The sequence below is a fragment of the Sprattus sprattus genome (genome assembly GCF_963457725.1).
Source record: "Sprattus sprattus genome assembly, chromosome: 18".
NCBI lineage: Eukaryota > Metazoa > Chordata > Actinopteri > Clupeiformes > Clupeidae > Sprattus > Sprattus sprattus.
In genome coordinates this window covers 4,876,381-4,895,124 of record NC_137916.1, presented here as the reverse complement: position 1 = coordinate 4,895,124, position 18,744 = coordinate 4,876,381, and the positions used below count along the sequence as shown (strand labels likewise).

The 18,744-nt window shown below is 41.6% G+C and overlaps 3 protein-coding genes across 3 annotated transcripts; 1 reads left to right on the top strand and 2 right to left on the bottom strand.

Moving 5' to 3' along the window:
* Positions 1-3,754: 3,754 nt before the first annotated feature.
* Positions 3,755-6,507, top strand: LOC308379611 (olfactomedin-4-like; the record flags this gene model as incomplete). The annotated part of the gene is made up of 5 exons (XM_080856824.1): positions 3,755-3,814; positions 4,162-4,284; positions 4,835-5,053; positions 5,371-5,524; positions 5,678-6,507. The coding sequence occupies 5 exons, from the start codon at positions 3,755-3,757 to the stop codon at positions 6,505-6,507; spliced, it is 1,386 nt and encodes a 461-aa protein (XP_080712950.1).
* A 3,725-nt stretch (positions 6,508-10,232) lies between these two features.
* On the bottom strand, positions 10,233-13,726 carry LOC308379863 (sterile alpha motif domain-containing protein 9-like). The gene has a single exon (XM_080857125.1). The coding sequence runs from the start codon at positions 13,711-13,713 to the stop codon at positions 10,816-10,818; it is 2,898 nt and encodes a 965-aa protein (XP_080713251.1). The 5' UTR covers positions 13,714-13,726; the 3' UTR covers positions 10,233-10,815.
* Positions 13,727-14,153: 427 nt separating this feature from the next.
* Positions 14,154-15,093, bottom strand: LOC308379837 (sterile alpha motif domain-containing protein 9-like; the record flags this gene model as incomplete). Its single annotated transcript, XM_080857099.1, has 2 exons — positions 15,062-15,093; positions 14,154-14,983 (listed from the first exon to the last, which is right to left on the bottom strand). The coding sequence occupies exons 1-2, from the start codon at positions 15,063-15,065 to the stop codon at positions 14,154-14,156; spliced, it is 834 nt and encodes a 277-aa protein (XP_080713225.1). The 5' UTR covers positions 15,066-15,093.
* Positions 15,094-18,744: the final 3,651 nt, after the last annotated feature.

Genomic DNA, 18,744 nt, shown 5'->3' with positions numbered 1-18,744 from the left:
AAAACTGTTGAGATGATAGTGGACTTCAGGAGGAGCCCCCCATCACTGCCCCCCCTCACCATACTGAACTGCACTGTGTCTGCCGTGGAATCCTTCAGGTTTCTGGGTTCCACAATCTCCCAGAACCTGAAGTGGGAGCCAAACATTAGATCAGTCACCAAAAAGGCCCAGCAGCGGATGTTCTTCCTGCGCCAGCTCAGGAAGTACAACCTGCCTCAGGAGCTGCTGATCCAGTTTTACACTGCAGTCATTGAGTCTGTTCTCTGCTCATCTATCTGGTTTGGATCGGCCACTAAACTGGACAGGAACAGACTACAACGGACAGTCAGATCAGCAGAAATGATCATTGGTGCCGACCTGCCCACCATCCAGGACCTGTACACCACCAGAACCAGGAAACGGGCAGGGAAAATTATTGCAGACCCCTCACACCCTGGACATAATCTGTTTCAGCTCCTCCCCTCTGGCAGGCGCTACAGATCCCTGCACACCAAAACCACCAGACACAGGAACATTTTTTTCCCCCTTGCCGTCACCTTAATGAACACTTGACAATGTATTATATTTATTATTATATTTATATTACATTATATTTATTTATTTGATCCTAAACTGTTGTGATATATTGCACATTTTCAGTTAAAGTACATTGAGAGCAACTAAACACCACAACAAATTCCTTGTATATGAAAATGTACTTGGCCAATAAACATGATTCTGATTCTGATTCTGATTCTGATCACCCACAGAAAGTACCATTACATGTGATAAACCATCCTTTAGTGCGCAGTCTAGTCCTTGCGCTTGCAATACTGCTGTTTCTTCAAACTCATCTGACTTAGTGTTACCTTGTGTTATATAGTCATTTAACCATTTTCTGCAATTGTACATTTACATCTAGCTAGGCACCTAGAGCACAAGAGTAATTGCAGAGAATGCAAGCAACTTCGTATTGTTCTTCTGACTAATTTCTGTAGTATGCTTGATCCACTGAGAGTAGAAACCTCATCTAAACTTTGTTACAATAGGTTTTGTAACGGAAACTTCAGCTATATATTTTCATCTTCTGAAACTGTATACTTTTTAAGGTGTTGAAGAAAACTAACAAAACTTCCTCAAAGACTTCCATTGGGCCATGTGACATCATAATGGGGTAATCAAACTGGCTTGTTCCTGTTTCACTGACGCCTGCACAGAGGTTCCCCTTCTCTCTGTCACTCTCCACCCAACTGCATAACTAAGAATACTGAGAGAATAACTAAGAGAAACTTTCCATACTCTGTGCTTATTCTCCATCTCTCTATTTTCTCTGTATCACTCTCCTGTTCACCCATGTTTATCTTCCAAACTATAAATGCATATCTGGCTAAATCTGATTAGTGTTGGTGTAGGGCATCATCTTATCTGTTAAACCCTCATTACTCCCACTAGGTCCTGTCTACATGACATATTATGGCTATACTCACTCAATCAATATAGATTGTGGCATATTTGCCCTAAACCTGTGTAGTTCTTGGTGTAACAAAATCTGAAGGACCATAGTGTTACCTGTAGCTTAGTTCTCTTCCAGCTTGGTTCGATTACACTGCAAGCTGATTACACTACAAGCTGATTACGCTACAAGCAGATTACACTACAAGCTGATTACACTGCAATCTGATTACACTACAAGCTGATTACACTACAAGCTGATTACACTACAATCTGATTACACTACAAGCTGATTACACTACAAGCTGATAACACTACAAGCCCCCTAGGATTGTCTTGGCTGCATGTATAATACACCCCCCCGTATGGGGGAACCATACCACTGAGTTCACCCATCAACGGCTGGGCATCCCTCTACTCCCTCATATCTACTCTTTTGAAGCACTTTCTTGTTGTATGTCCCTTTTGGCCACAACTCCAGCATGTCTGCGGGCCATTTCCATTGTACTGTGTATTGTATTGTTGTACTGGGGCTTGCCGTCCTTGCAGGGGCAACTGCACCCAATATGGCTGTCCGTATGCTGGTGGTAGGAGTCCGTAAATTAATTGGGGAGGGGATGCTGGCGGTAATGGCGGCTGCAGTGGCAATGGGGCATATACTGGAGCAGGCACGAGAACAGGCCATGGTGCCTGGGCTGGTGCACCCACCACTGGTGCTTGAACCTCTTCTTTGGCCCTTCTGGCATCTTCCAACTGCATTTGGACCAGTTTCCTCTGCCTCTCTGTGTCCTGCTTTTCCAGGCTGGCCTCTGTCCTCCTACGCAGATTTAGGCCCGATCTCAATAGTCCCCCTTATCCCTTACTCTTCCCCCTTACCCTTGAAGTTGCACGTTCATGTGAGAGCTAGTGGTGTCTCAATACCCAATTTGATCAAGATTGAGGGATAAGATTTAGGGCTATATGGCCCTTGGCGTCAAGATAATCCCAGACCTTACTTGCTCCTCTAACCGCTATCCCAGAGCACACAGCGAAACCAGCCCGGGAATTTTCAAAAAAACATGGCTGCTTGAAGTGAGGAATATTTTACATGAATAAAGCTATCTACACAACTTTTTATATGTTTATAATGACTCGGTTTGATCTGAAATGTGCTACACGAACGATTCAGAGTATTGTAGGTCTTAACTGAAGCTTTCAAACAGTAGTTTTAGGTTACAGCTAACGCGTAAGCCACCACTTCATTGGATTATATGGTAGCTTGCAAGCTAGATGCTACACACAGCCGAACGTCTTCAAGGATGGCGGCAGCAGCTCAGAGGGAGTCTTTTTGGCTTATAATTAATTTAAAAATGACGACAGTCTTGTTTTGTGCTCTATACAGTCGTATACATATATATTTGCAACCATGTGCGTTTCGGCGCTCTGGTGACGTAGCAGCCAGCTGGCGACGATGTATGATGACACACCCGAAACCAAGTGACGTACTCGAAACCGAGTGGCGTCTCATTTCATAGGGGAAAGTTTTCAGCCCTTGGCCCTTACACTTGCAAGTGCTAGGGTTAAGACAAAGACAAAGACAAAGAAAAAGGGGCAAGGGGAAGAATCGAGATTCGGCCTAAGACTTACTTGGTGAGGGATTCCCATTTAAATAACATTCAGTTTGTTTAATTTTTTGTGTGTTGGCAGATGGTGAGGCAATTATCTGTCTCAGAGATATATTTTGAATAAAGTAGTTTGCTGCTATTTCTCATTCACATGTATTTTTACTGAATTGTTTTTTCAACTCTGATTTTTATTCATGTTTGATATCTTTACAAAGATGAATTTGATGAATAAGTTGCCCAGTAATACTCATTCTGATAACGTCTGCATGTTGAAGACACACTGGAATGCCCTGGATGAAGCCAGAGAGGCTGTGCTGTGACATCACACCATGTTGTGTGCCTCTTAAAGAACTTACACAACACATTGAGCTTATGAATGGAGAACTAGATATGCACAATATGCATAAAAAGGATCTTGGGAAAAGGCAAAGAGGAAAAGAACTTGTCTACAGTGGCAGTTTCATACGTGTCAGCACCTTGTGGTTCCAAAGTGACCCTCATCCGTGTATCTTTTTGCTGACCATACAATTCATATTTGACAACTCCTTCATTTATACCCGTTAAGAAACGTGTATTTGGGCATGTCATCCAATCAGAGCACAGCCCCTCCGGAGTGAATTTGAAACCTGTCAGGAGACTCAAGGGCAGAGTGGTTATTCTGGGTTCTGAGGAGTTCTAGTCCATTTCTCTCTCTTCATCCTTCTCTCATCAGGAACATCATGTCTTTACTGGTGTCTACGTGGAGGACAGTTGGGGTGTTCTTCATCCTCCTCATGCAGGTAGATAACACACACACACCTTTTTAAAGAAAAAACACTACAAAGCCCAATTTACAGATGACCTATAAAACAATGACATTCCCTCAGATACTGACAGGGCTTGAATCAGGGACAAGGAAGAAGTACATACAATAATTCTTGATTTCAAAAATGTTTTGTGACCTTTGATGTCTGAGATGCAAACAAAATTCAGTTTGTTGGGTGTTTTGCCGTCTTAATTCATACTCTATAGTGAAATGAACTGTTTTCTTCCTCGCGACGTATAGTGTGAAAAATGTGTCCACTTCAGCAGTTTTATATAACAACAAAATGTCTGATTGAATACATTTCCTTTTTCTGTTTTGCAGAGTGTGAGTGCCACTGACTGCACTTGTGAGCTGACCAATACTGAGAAAGCCTTCCCTAAAGGGGACCTGTTGAGTATTGAGGCCGCTGCTGTGGAATGCAATCAGAAAATTCAGTCAGCAAAGGTACACAATGTCACACATTAAATCTTGGAGGAAAGACATGTACAGCACAGAATATGCATCAAACAAATGAATGATTAGAAAAGAGTTTTGGCAATCGGTATTTGAATATTTCTTGGGTTATATAGCAGTGTACATATTTCATATAATTTATTATATATTGCTGTATTCAAGACCATCAGAGTAGCACACATAGCGAGAGAGCAGAACTGAAGAGCCTTTGATAAGGTCTCATTTACTTGATGTATTAGCACGTTAAACAATTATTTACTACACTTTATTAGCATCTTCTTTGTCATCCATCTCTTGATGTGGATACCCATTATTCAGTGAGCCTTAGACTGTGTACATGTATTAAGATGGCTAGGGTTGTCGCTGTCATGTGTAGGGGTCTACAATCCATGTTCTATCTTTCTGTTGTGGAGTTTCAAGGCAGCTGCTCTGTCTTTTCTTTTTGTGTACTGATGTTTTTGCCTATTCTTTCTCCACCTCACTAAGCTGTAGATATCTGACCTGCCCGTCTCTGTCATCTGTCTCTCTTTCTGATCCCTAGAGGACGGAGGAGGCTGCGCTGCGGCTGGGTCTGCACCATCGTCTGCTGCAGCTGCAGGGTGACGTGACAGCGCTGGAGCGGGAGGATGACGGTGGGCTATATGGAGCCGTCTCACTGAGGATCATAGAGCTGGAGCTGGCGGAGATCCTGCAGCTCCTCGACAAGCTCAACAGAACACATAGCACGCACCGAAACCTCAGCACCGACGTCAACGCCACAGTGAGTTGCAGAGTGTTGTCAAGACAGAGAGAGTGGTGGATGGTCTTAGAGGATGTTTAATGTCCCTTTGCCAAGACAGAGAGAGTGGTGGTATGGTGCTAGAGGAGGTTAAATGTCCCTTTGTCAAGACAGAGAGAGTGGTGGATGGTGTTAGAGGATGTTAAGTAATCTGTTTGTGAATTCATGCCGGATTTGAACTGAAATCAAACTTCAGATATTTCCACCATTTCCCCTGAACAACCTCTGAGCATCCATTCAAAGGGCACATGAAAAACCACTGGATTACTAAAGCTAAAAAAAAACATTTTCAATTCTAGATGCATGAGGTAAGAGCTGAACTGAAGCAGCTGGAGAAGTATGATCACATGCAGATTGCCCAAAAACTTGAGGAGAACAAACATCTGCAGAAGAATCTGGCCCAATGCCAGGAGGAGCTTCAGGCAACACCCCCACCTCCTTCACCTACCCCAGGTAAGACTGCATACACCCTTCACCTGCCTCAGGTAAGACTGCACAGACCACACCCCCTACACCTTACCTCAGGTAAGACTGCACAGACCACACCTCCTACCCATTACCTCAGGTAAGACCTTATTTTGAGGTTTTGTTTTTTGTCACCCCCAGGAAACTGCCCTCAGGGTCACCTTGTAGAGGTGGAAGGTCCCAGAACATATACGATCACCCAGTATGGTACCTCTTATCACTATGGAGCCTGGGGTCGAGATCCACGGCCCGCACCCGGAAAGGAGAGCTGGTACTGGCTGATACCACTGACGAGCAGTAACGCATTCGCCAACTATGTTCGTCAGTACACCAGCCTCAGTGCTCTGATTGCAGGGGTGGCTCCAAAGGATTTCTCCATAGCCTCTGGCAACCCCACCACCAACACCATCCAAGGGCCCAACATGGTGATGTATGGGGATGCTCTGTACTATGGCTGCTACAACAACCCCTCTGTCTGCCGCTTCAACCTGACGTCGCGAGCAGTCACTACAGCCTCCCTCCCCCAGAACTCTGGTATCAACAACAAGTTCCCCTTCTGCCACCTGGAGGCCTGCTACGTGTACACCGACTTAGACCTGCTCACAGACGAGTCTGCTGTGTGGGTGGTGTACACCTCAGCAGAGAACTACGGCAACCTGATTATCAGTGAAGTGGAGCCCGGTGATATCCCAAGGCTCCGACCCCCCATGAAGACCTCCCTTCACAAGCGCACTGCCACCAACACCTTCATGGTGTGCGGAGTTCTCTATGCGACGCGCTACGTGGACAAGGAGACAGAGGAGATCTTCTACTCCTTTGACACTCAGAGTGGGCTGGAACGCTACAATCTGAGTATCCACTTCAAGAAGATGCAGACTAACATACGGTCCCTCAACTATAACCCTTTAGACCACAAGTTGTATGTTTTTAGTGATGCATACGCCATTACATATGACGTCATTTTTGAGTGAGGTTTTAATTAGACACAGTGCTTAATCAGATTGGGTGTCCTCATTGTCACAAATACTGTTGGGCTAAGACCTGCATCATTTTAATAAATTAAATACATTTGTGCTATGAGTGAGCTTAAATAGTTCCAGCTTTAATGTTAACTTTCTGTTCCTGGATAGACCATTAATCTTAGTGAGAGTGAATAAGGTATTAGCAGGTATAAACTTAAGGAATAATAATGATCAAATAACCTTTACCACAGTTGTCCTGAAAATCACTTTAGAAGGACTTGGAACCCTTAATATCTGCACATGTTATGTAATCAGACCAACCAACGTAAACGAGCAAAGTCAGGTTAGTATGTCTTATGTTCCGCTGTGCTACATGGTGCTTTTGTACTGGATTGTTGTACTCAGCTGAATAACATGTACCTGAACTGATGTAATTTTAGGCCCTTACCTGTAAAACATTCCATAAGAAGGGCTGTAAGATAATATGAAGATAATAATATGGAAATAAACTCTACATAAAGATAATCTAAAGAAAGTATATCCTTTGTGTTCTTGTAGAATAATATGCATGACACACTAACTTCAACTAAAGCTTACATTATGCTGTTCCTATATGCACAGTATCTGGCCTGGAGACAAACCTGAACCTGATAGACAGCCAGCAACTCACTTTTTGGAGTCAGGGTAGAAATGCTGTCATATCCAAGACCAAATGTAAAGGTTTTGAGATGTCCTGCTGATGTTAAGGTGTAATGTAACTTGATTAGAGTAGACTTCCCTACACAAAGATTGTTTGGCAAGTATTTTTTTTTACTCCAACCCAAAGTAAACTGCTTGTTTTAGCCACTGACAGGCTCATAATTATTATACGTTTATGACAACATGGAAAGGATCCTTACAGAGATAGACCTGTGTCTGTTTACCTCAATAACTGTAAAGAAGGTCTAGAGAATCACTTTGTCCAGAGTAAACATTTGGACCCAGAAAGATAGGAGGGAAGGGCCCAGGTTAACAAATCCCAAATATTCCTTTAATAGAAACACATTCACCTGGGGGAATGTTAGAATAGCAATACGACTATGACTATATGATGTGAAGTGATCCAGCTCTATATTTACCAGACTAGCAAATATAAGTCTATACATGCTATATTTAGCTGCTTATTGACCAGACTTGCAGATATAAGTCTATACATTCTATATTAATTCTCACTTCAGATTGTAGATAGTTTGCTTCAAAGGTCTTCTATTATCTGAAACCTAGATGTAGCGCATGGTGTTTCAGTTATACTATACACTGAAACTTTAGAAAAACAGATACATATGCCCTTGTATATGGGGTTAGGGCCTCTTTATCTAACTTTATCTCTTATAGTTTCATTTCATTTTCCAAACATTCCATTCTCCTGTCTTGTTTAGTTTCTTTCTCTTGGTGACTGACTGACTGATTTTACCTGTGCCCTTACTGCCCTGGGATACTTTTTACCTGTTCCTTTACTGCCCCATGTGTGACTTTTTACCTGAGCCTTTACTACCCTGGTGTGGAATTTTTTTTTTACATCACCTTTGAATTTACACTTTTCTGCAGTTAGATCAGAGGAAACATGATAAGTAAACATGTTAGTTAACGCTGACTTTAGTTATGATTACCAATTCAAACCAATTAAGAAATGGATATCCATCCGTGAACCAGGGTAACTACTCAAAGTTCTATATCCTCTTGAAAAAAACTTGGTTAACCCATTGCTGACCTTACTGAGATATTGATACATGTTGATAATGATCAACATTAATCAGTCAGATATACTACTTTCAGACAAGACAAGTTCAAATGAGATGTTTATATATTGTTGGATATACAGTTACACATGATGAGCATGCGTTTACAAAAGCCCAACATATTTGTAACATTAAGACTAGCACTGAAATGATAGATGGTACAAATGTGTTCATACACATGAAGTCATGTACAACTTTTGACACAAAGGCATACAATTAGGCTTTTTAACATAAAAGTGCAGACCGTACAGACCCAGACCCTCATGTTATATACAGCAAGAATTCAAAAACACAAATCATACCCAAATGTATGTGTGACAGTACAGTTCAGAGAACAGGAACATTTGAAGGCAGGAAATAAAGTGCAAACATGAGGTGTGCTATTCTGCTGCTATAAAATGACAGAATGAATGAGGATATGATGAGAGGATGTGGAAGACAGAAGGATACGGAAGGATACAACAACATTGTCACGATTTCGGACTATGATTTATTCATTTTTGCCATTTGTGGATTTACAACACCGTTGGTGTTTTTTTTTGGGTTTACTCGTTTTCAAGGATCTTCTGTGTTTTGGACTATTACCTTTTCTGTTCGATTATCGCTATTTTTGGAATAACTTTTGTTGGAACAATAAAGAGAATTATACCGCTCACTTAGTTGAGCGCAGGTTTACCGCTCCGGCGACCCAGGTTCAATTCCCGACAGAAACCTTGACACACATAGCATTTCTTAGCTATATCAGTCAGTCAGGAAACATTCAAGTGTTAAGACTATGGAGAAGGAAAAACTCTTAATAAAACATTATAAGCTAATGAAGTATAACAGAGTTTTCTCTGGTCTGCATCACTTTTTCATTCATATGTAAATATTACCTTCTGGTAAAAACATGAATCATAGAAATCCTATGATAATCCATGCATCTCTGATTTAACTACAACTTTGCTGTTACGTAGGATTTTTGTGAATATTTTGAGTGAAAAACCAAGAGGATTAACAGCAAAGACATATTTTTTTATAGCCTGTTTAGCTTATATTCACTAGGGGTTCCAATATTTGTGGAGGGCACTGTATGTCTATACATTCTATATTTAGTCTCACACGCTAGATATTTTGCTCCAAAGGTCTTCTATGATCTGGAACCTATGTATGGTATTTCAGTTACACTATACACTGAAACTCTAGAAAAACAGATACATATGCACTTGTATATGGGGTTAGGGCCTCTTTATCTAACTGTATCTCAAGTTTCATTTAATTTTCCAACCATTCCAATCTCCTGTCTTGTTTTGTATCTTTCTCTTGGTGACTGACTGACTGATTTTAACTGTGCCTCTTTTGCCCTGTGTGTGACTTTTTACCTGTTCCTTTACTGCCCTGCGTGTGACTTTACCTGTGCCTTTACTGCTGTGTGTGACTTTACCTGTTCCTTTACTGCGCTGTGTGACGTTTTACCTGTGCCTTTACTGCTGTGTGTGACTTTACCTGTGACTTTACCACCCTGTGTGGAAAAAAATAGATATCACTTTTGAATTTACACTTTTCTGCCGTTAGATCAGAGGAAACATTATAAGCAAACATGTTAGTTGGTGAAAGTCGCTGGCTTCAGTTATGATAACCAATTAAGATGCTGATCTGGAAATGGATATCCATCTTTAAACCAGGTTAACTATTAAACTAACTCCTCTTGAAAACAATATGGTTAACGCATTGCTGACCTCACTGAGATGTTGATAATCATGTTGATAATGATTAACATTAATCAGTCAGAGTAATCAGAAATACTACTTTGCGAGACAAGTTCAAATTAATGTTCATATATTGTTGGATATACAGTTACACATGATAAGCAGCGTATACAAAAGCCCATCATTATTTGTAACATTAAGAAAAGCACTGAAATGATAGATGGTACAAATGTGAACATACACATAAAGTAATATATAAAGTACAAGTACAGTATAAAAAGTAAACATAACCATGTATAACTAAAATTCCTTTTTTTGTCCTGTGAAATGCATTAGTTTTCAGTCATTCAACTTTTGACACAAAGGCATGAAAATAGGCCCTTTTACATAAAAGTGCAGACAGTACAGACCCGGACCCTCATCTCATATACAGCAACAATTCAAAAAGCACACATCATACCAAAATATGTGTGACATTACAGTTTACATTTTAAGGCAGGAAATAAAGTGCAACCATGTGGTGTGCTATTCTGCTGCTATAAAATGACAGAATGAATGAGAATATGATGAGAGGATGTGGAAGACAGAAATGCCCGTCTGAGTAGAGTAGGAAAGAAAGATGGAAGGATTCAACAACATAGCATGACTTGGCTGTATCAGTCAGTCATGAAAACATTCAAGTGTTAAGACTATGGAGAAAGAAAAACTCTTCATAAAACATAATAGGTTAGTGAAGTCCAACAGAGTTTTCTCTGGGGTCTTTTTCATCCATCTGTAAATATTCCCTTCTAGTAAAAACATGAATCATAGTAAATAGAAATCCTATGAAAATCCATGCATCTCTGATTTAACTACAACTTTGCTGTTACGTTGTAGGCAACTGGTCCTCTAAATGTGAAGCCCAAATAGAAGGTGACGTTTTCATTCCCATAAGGCACTGAACCTGTGTTTAGAGCAGGGATATTGAACTTCCTCTCCCGTGGACCTTCAAGGTACACAGTCCCGTCCTCTGTCCAGCCAGTTGCGCGCTTGCACAGCTCTGTAATCTCTGGCATCTTCCATACCTCCCCACGAAACCACTTCATCCTCTTTTCTGAGACGCTTAGGAGTTTTGTAATCTTTTCCACTTCAGTTTTGTGGACAAACTTATCAAAGCCATTTCCATTTCCCAAGAAAAAATGAGTGAATATCCTCCTCCTTCTCTGTGGAATATCCTTCATTTTTGTCCAGTAACTGCGCTTGAGGAACTCCACCGCTGAGAGAACTATGCCATATTTGCGGTCCTTCTCATCCTCAGTGTCATGTTCGTCTGGCCAGAAAAGCAATGTAAGAAGGAAGAGAGCACTTGACAAGCAATCACGCTTCTCATTGGGAAACTGTTGGCTTAGTTTCTGAAGATCCTTGAGAGTGGCCAGTTTTGGGGACTGAGGTGAGAGGCAACTTAGAGCAATATGAGTTGCTATGTAGTTGGAAAGATCCATCTGATCCAACCTGGCTTTCAGTGGATTCCTTGGGTACAATGAGATGATGTCCTCAAGTACCTTTACTTGGTTTTTGTCCTTCTGGTCATTTAGAAGTGAGAAGATTGTGGTGATGTTTCCCCCACCAAGGCGACAAATCAGCATACGCTTCATAAAGGGAGTCAAACTGTCTGGGTTTGTCTGACTCTGTTTTGTGATAGTTTCGAGAGACGCATCACAGAAGTACTTTCCGTACACAGAGGACTTATTTACCAGCCAATTCTTGGGGTGGTTTATTTTCGTCTCACAACTTTCTGTTGTCTCTTCCTCATCAGTGCTCAAATCAGTCTGAAAGTAGCTCAGGTCCTCTGATATCCACTCCAATGCTTCACGCATTGAAGACCGAAGGTTTTTCAATTTGCAATGAAAATGTTCCCATGGTTTCATAACTGGCTCAGGAATGTAGTCAGTGATCAGGTATTTCAGGCACTCTGAACTGCCATAGTTCTTGTTAGAGAAGATCTGTAGGGAAAACAGAAGCTTTAACAGGCTGCATCCAACCTCAACTGCAGCAAAAAAGCCTGAGTTGTTCATGGTTTCAACATCTGCGATTGCTGCCTTTTCACACTGCTGGAAGCATTCCAATGCTTTCAGAGCCATGTCAATGGCATCTGCAGTATTTTCAGGGGTTTTAGTTACTTTGTCAAGTGCTTTGAATTTCGCTGTGAACCATCTCCTGTAAACCTGGCCTCGTGTGTCTAGAATATAGGAGTTGGTAGGCATTTTAGATGCTGCTATTTCTGCCCAGTGTTTTGCATCTTCAAATTGATCATAACGATAATTGAGACGGGCGAGTTGCTGAGCAAAGAAAGCATCTTTGTTGAAACGCTTGTACGCCTCTGTAAGAAGTTCAACTGCCTGCTTAGGACTTTCATTCTCTCGCACATGGTCAATGAGTGGGGAGAAGAAACTGTCTGATTCATCACCTTTGCTTATTCTGCTTCGCCTCATGAACAGGGCTCGCAGAAACTTCATGTAATCATCTTTGCCAAACCTGTGCTCAAACAGCACATCTTCGCGAAGTAGATCCAATGCCAGTTGGCTTTGCAGCTGATCACCTAAGAGCTGTTGCAGTATTTCCTTGGCAACCAAGGGGTGAATTATTCGGACTGATTGTATATATGTCCTGTCATCTCTCAGGTGTATGAAGACTAATTTTGCCTGCTCACTCAGTGATCTCTCGAAGGCATGCTGACGAAATCTGTCCATGTGGATTGTGAGGGCAAGCAGGGCCTCACAGTGAGACTGAGATATGAAGGAGTTCTGGACATAGGTATTCAGCAATGCCACGTAGCGAATGAGCCGAGTCACAACCGATGCATGGTCAATCCCTTGAAGCAGATGAGTGACAAACTTTTGAACATATTCAACAATCTTCTGATGATCAAATCCTTCACTCATCAAAACAAAGGTCAAGATGAACTCTGGCTGGTACTGTTTCTCAAGTGTCTTTCGTTTCCCAGCAAAAAGTCTCTTTTCCTTATCTGAGAGTTTGTGCGTAATGGCAACATTCTGCAAGGGGGACTCTCTACACATTCTCTCTGGGTTGTGGGACCGCCTGCAACTCAACAAAATAAAACACAATGTTCCACGTGCTATTTTCTTGGTGTTGACTGCTACTTCCAGTTCGTTCTTTAAATCGTCTAGGTATTCTTTGTCACAGTCTTCCAAAAGCAAGAGAACTGGGAGGCATTTCTGGGTGTTCTTTTCCTCGTATTCTCGAAGATGAAAAGCATGCTCTGACACTGTGGCCGCAGAGTATGATGGTTTCACAACAGCACATCGTAGGACTTTTCGATTGCTCCAAAGAACTTGCCTTGCCACTGTACTACCACCACTGCCAGGATGATGATATATATTGAGACAACTGACAGGCAGCTGGTCAACGTTCCTTTTGAGGTTGTCATTGATTAGGTCCGAAATTTCATGGTAAGCATCCCTCTGGATGACCTCCCCAACTAACGTTTTGTCAGCAAGCCAAAGATTCAACCAATTAACTTTCCCTCCATGATAAAACTCCCTCTCAATGCTTTCTCTCTGATCTTCAACAAAGTCAGAGCTGGTTTCATCACAGTGGTTGACACTTAGGATTTCGAGGGAGTGTATCCTTTCTTCCTCACGAGTCTCAAGGTTGCACTCTCCTTTCACAAAGACTGGCAATTGTTTTGAGGCGCGTGAAGTCATTGGCTGGATGCGTTGCAGGGTCGCATTGACATGACTCATTTTCATTCCAACAATACTCGAGCGGCAATTGTTCTAGTCCCCTAGGTGCAGTCACCTTCCTTAAGCCTGTAAAAGAGAGCTAGTGTCTCTCCCGAAGCCCTGAAGTGCGTTCGGTGGAAGAAGACGAAGAGGCCTCTGAAGGAAGGGTATAGAAGGAAGGGTGGCCTTTGGCCGGGGAAACATAGCTAGGGAAAATATTTAATAGGGTAGGTCGGAATCTATGGAGCAGCACTATGGTTTCGACTGCGCTAAATACCAGGCAGAAGGGTTTTATTACTTTTATTATGATTTTAATATTTTAAGCCTATCGGAACATCAGGTTCTGATACGATGTTGACCAATATTTTATTGCTCCTGCTGCTTGCTCTTATTGATTTTATGTAAAGCACTTTGAATTGCAACTCCTGTACGAAATGTGCTATATAAATAAAGTCTTACTTACTTACTTACTTACTTACAATGTCGACTTCCACAACATACCTCTTCTCTGAGCTGTTCATCTCAATGACCTCAATAAACTGAGGTGGCCGTATGCACTGTCTCACATGCTCTCCATCAGCAGAGGAAAAGGATTTCTCAATATGATCAAGAGCATCAACATAGATGTCTTTTTCCGGCACAGGAACACCAATTATCTCCCCATGCACATAGCCAGCATCATCCCTACTGTCCATCACACCAAAATGTATGGTGCCATTTGATCGTATGTTCATGCAACCATTACCAAATTTGAGAACCTCTTTGGCAAATTTAGCCTGTAGCCTTGTGCGATCTAATGTTGCTGCAATAGCAAATGACTTGTACTCGTGACAGGGAGCGATCAGATCTATAACCCCAGATTCAGGCTGTAAGACATTGTGCTTGATGTATGTAAAATCATCTTTGCCTAAGGGCCTAGGCTTACAGTCCCTCTTTGAGGTTAACCCAGACAAGGCCTGTGTGTCAGTTTCCTTGGCCTTTGAAGTCTTGCCTGTTGTCTGTGGAGGATTGTTTGTATCACTGTCTTCCCTCTTCACATTGTCCTGATTTCGGTGGACTTTTTGTGCTCTCTGAAGAGAATCAACAAGTTCATTCCTCTTCTTGATGATCAGCAGAGCTGGGCCAGATTTCATACCAGTTTCTTTTTTCAAATAATCCTCTGTTAATTCCAGAAGAATCCGCCCATCCACCTCCTCTTCGTTGAGTTTGGTCACATATTGTTCTTTTACGCCAATGGACCTCAGCCAGGAACTTACCAAAGCCTCTGTCCATTTTTCAGGTGGAACATTGTCAGCTTCTGCGTCAAAAATAACCACATATTAATTAGTTTGAATTAAATGGTATTTTTGAAATAATATGTTTCAAACTTTCATACCCATTTTTCAAACAGGAGGACTGTTCCTAGTAGGTGTTGTTTAAGCATTGGGTACCTGCGGAACAGAATGTCTACATGTCAATATAATTTTAGCTGTGCACTAAATTGCACTGACAGTATTGTACATTGTGGCCACTGTACAACTTAAACACAACGGGCCTCATGCAGGTACACGTTCATGTTCTTGCCTTTTCACCATGTTTTCTTAAGGTGCCATTGGGCAATAATAACAAGTCATGAGTAACAGGTTAGGGGAAGGTGACCTGATGATGAGGGTAAGGTGACCTGATCATGAAGGTTAAGTGACCTGATGATGAGGGTAAGGTGACCTGATCATGAAGGTTAAGTGACCTGATGATGAGGGTAAGGTGACCTGATCATGAAGGTTAGGTGATCTGATGACCTGTTTGTAAATTAGTGTGAAGCCTAGTGTCATCTGTACATTTTGGGGTGTTTCTTACACCGCCGGGTCTTGATGGCACCCACTGGACCGACTGGGGATGGTACTACTATTGGATCTACAGGCGAGATAAGTCCTCAGTTGGCCGTATAGTATATGTCAGTATGTGTTATATGTACATAGGTTGTGTGTTATAATAAATAACATTATGGTTTTCATATGGGAGGAAAATTCAAAATACAAATATCTATCATATTTAGGCTAATATCTAGTCGGAGGCACTAACCAAAGGTAAATGCAGTTCCTCAATGCAAGTAAAATTAAGCAACAAATACTTTCAGGCAGCATATGCTGAGGAGCTGCCATTATCTCCAGAGTTGACCCATACAATGGTCCATGGTATGGCCATGATGTCTAGTTCAGATAGAAAAAATGGCCAATCAGAACAGATCAAGGTCAAGTGAGGAACTCATTGAGCAAGGAGGTGCAGATGTGTGAAAATGTTCCCTTTTATTTGACCAAAAATAAGTAATAATCCAAAAGCACAGATTAAGGTGAAAACAAAAGTCAGTGAAAGTTAAAGCTCAGAAGTTTAGAATAAAATAACCGAGAACAACACGAGGGAAAAAACACAGGAAAGATACATCCTGGAACCAAAGGCAAAAACGGGGACGGCAAAAACAGAAAAGTTAACTATACAGAAAAGGCCAAACTAAACCAGAGACTAGGAACTTCCAAAACAAACAAAAAAACCTCAATGTTAATTACAGCGTGCTGGAACTCTAGACTATGAAACTCTGGACCTGAACTCCAAACACAGCAATGAGCATGAACAACAGCCAGGTATAAATATTAGGGCTGTGAAACGATTACAATGTTTAAACAAATTAATCACAGGTTTCTGTGGATTAATCATGATTAATCACATATTTTTCTCGGTATATTTTTGTGAGAAAAAGATGTATGAGAAAAGACGGAGATATACATTTAAATTGTTTTCTTTTTTTATTCATAAAAAAACTAAAATAATAGTGCTGCAAAGCAATAATCTTTGGTATTCCATATTGGACATTAGTACATCTTAAATGATGATCCTTATGTAATGATATGGCTTTGTATCTAATCACCGGTTATTGCTCTCAGGTTGTGCCTTATGGATACTGTTGTGTTCTGTAATACTGTTCTATATTGTGCTACCACTAGGAAGCACTGTTCCGTAATCAATCCTAGCTTATTTACGTACATAGAGCAGAAGAAGAGTGAGCCAGTCACGTTCTTTCATGCTGCTGACAGTTCTCAGTAGTGTTAATATCTTCCTGCTTATTCTGTAGCTTATTCGTTATTCTGAAGCTTCACTACACCACACATACCTTAGGATACCCTGGAGCAGGTTGCCCGTTCACAAAATGCTACAAAGATTAAAATATAAAAAAAGTTCATAATGGCCTTTTGGGACGTTTTGTCAAGATTGATACAGTATATTAAACTAGCTCGTTTGCTATCGCTAGCTAAGTGTGCAACAGTGGCGGCTCGCCCATAGGGTGCGCTGGGGCACCGCCCTCCCGCTGACCTGACTGCCTGTTTTTCTTTTCTTTTCTTTTTTAAATAATCTCTCATTTTGAAAAAAGAACCTGTGTTAATAAGATATTGATGATTTTGCTTTAAAATGGGTTTAGAACTCTCCAAAAGTATATTTACATTCACTTTCAAGTTCCACGTTTAAAACGTGAACGTTTATCATTTTTGGTGTAGCAGCCAATAGGCTGTCTTGCCGGGGCTCCTGTCCGATCAGCCCCATTGTGCTGTATTTAAGCCAATGGCTCACCTGTTGCTAGGCAAAAAAGAATACACATCCGCCAATCATCGTCGAGGAATTGTATGGGTTTGGGGCGCTGAAGATAGAGCCCATAGTACCAAGATGCACCACTGCTTGTTAACAAGTATTTTCATTCCAGCAGAGAAGTGTGTAGCATGGAGACGTCGGATGTAGTTGTGGGAGCTCAGCTAGCCCCAAATTCAGTCAAATCCTTACATCTGCATCCCTTTGGAAGAAGAACTTTTGCGGAAAAGCTAATTGTTAAACAACTCGGACCAGACAAGCCAGAAGTGAAAATAACCTAACAGACGCGAGAAAAGGGGAAAACATACACCAGAAGCTTTTCCCGAGATTGGTTCGATCGAAAGTCATGGCTAACTAGCTGTGGGTATGTCAATGCCATCTTTTGTTTTCCTTGCCTGCTGTTTAAAACAAGTGCGTGTGATAGTTCGTGGACACAGACAGGAATGACAGAACTGAAGCATTGGTTATCACTATGTATGCACTTTCTATCTGGACATGGACCAGAATAAACATGTAACTTGTTCATTATCATTACCTGTGAAACTGTTGATTTCTACATGGCAGATAAATTAATATTGTCTTTAGACCATTGTCAGCAGGATTACGCAGAAACGCATTCACTAATCCAAGATGGCGGCGCAGTTGTTTTCTCGTTCTGTCTCTGCGTTTGTTTGTGTAGATTGAGTGTGTTTATAAACGTTTGATGGACTACCAGATCGGATAAACTTATATCTGGGGATTAAAGAACTTAACAGCAACAGTAACATCAAGACGCGAAACAAACGCGCAACTTGGATAACACTCAGCACCATGAAATCTGTTGGCCTGCTACTCCTGTTGGCTTACATGCTGAGTTTACCTGGGGACTGTGTTCTGCGACCCGGCGAGCATCTGAATGCATTCCGGATTATTTTTCCGGGGTCTGGCACGATGGTGGTTTTGCCAAGTGCTGCTTCCCACCTGACCTTTCACACTGCACCAACCGAGCCCCCATTGGGGCTGCTGCTGCTGTGCTGGAGACGCGACCTGTGCTAACCTCTGGTCGTGAACGGGGATCCTGCACTACGCGGTCAACAAAACCAGCAACACTCTGGATCATGCTACTCCTGCTTCTTTCAGGTAACATTCACCCCAACCCAGGACCAGAGCGGATTGAATTTATGAACCCTGACGAACTAAAAAGCAGTAGTGGCTTGCGCTTTTTTCATGTGAACGTACGTAGCCTGGTAAATAAAATCGACCAAATTCGCGTGTGGGCAAAGTCGACGGAAAGCGACATCATTGTTCTCTCGGAGACTTGGCTTAAATCGTCGATTTCAAATAATATTCTTCATATAGATGGATATAACCTCTTCCGATCAGATCGTTTGCATAAAGGAGGAGGAGTTGCTATTTATGCCAAAGCGTCATTGAACTGTTGTTGTGTTGTAACTATATCGAAGC

Bases quoted from the DNA above. Each gene is read 5' to 3' on its own strand.
- LOC308379863 (XM_080857125.1), bottom strand. From the start codon at position 13,713: ATGAAAATGAGTCATGTCAATGCGACCCTGCAACGCATCCAGCCAATG.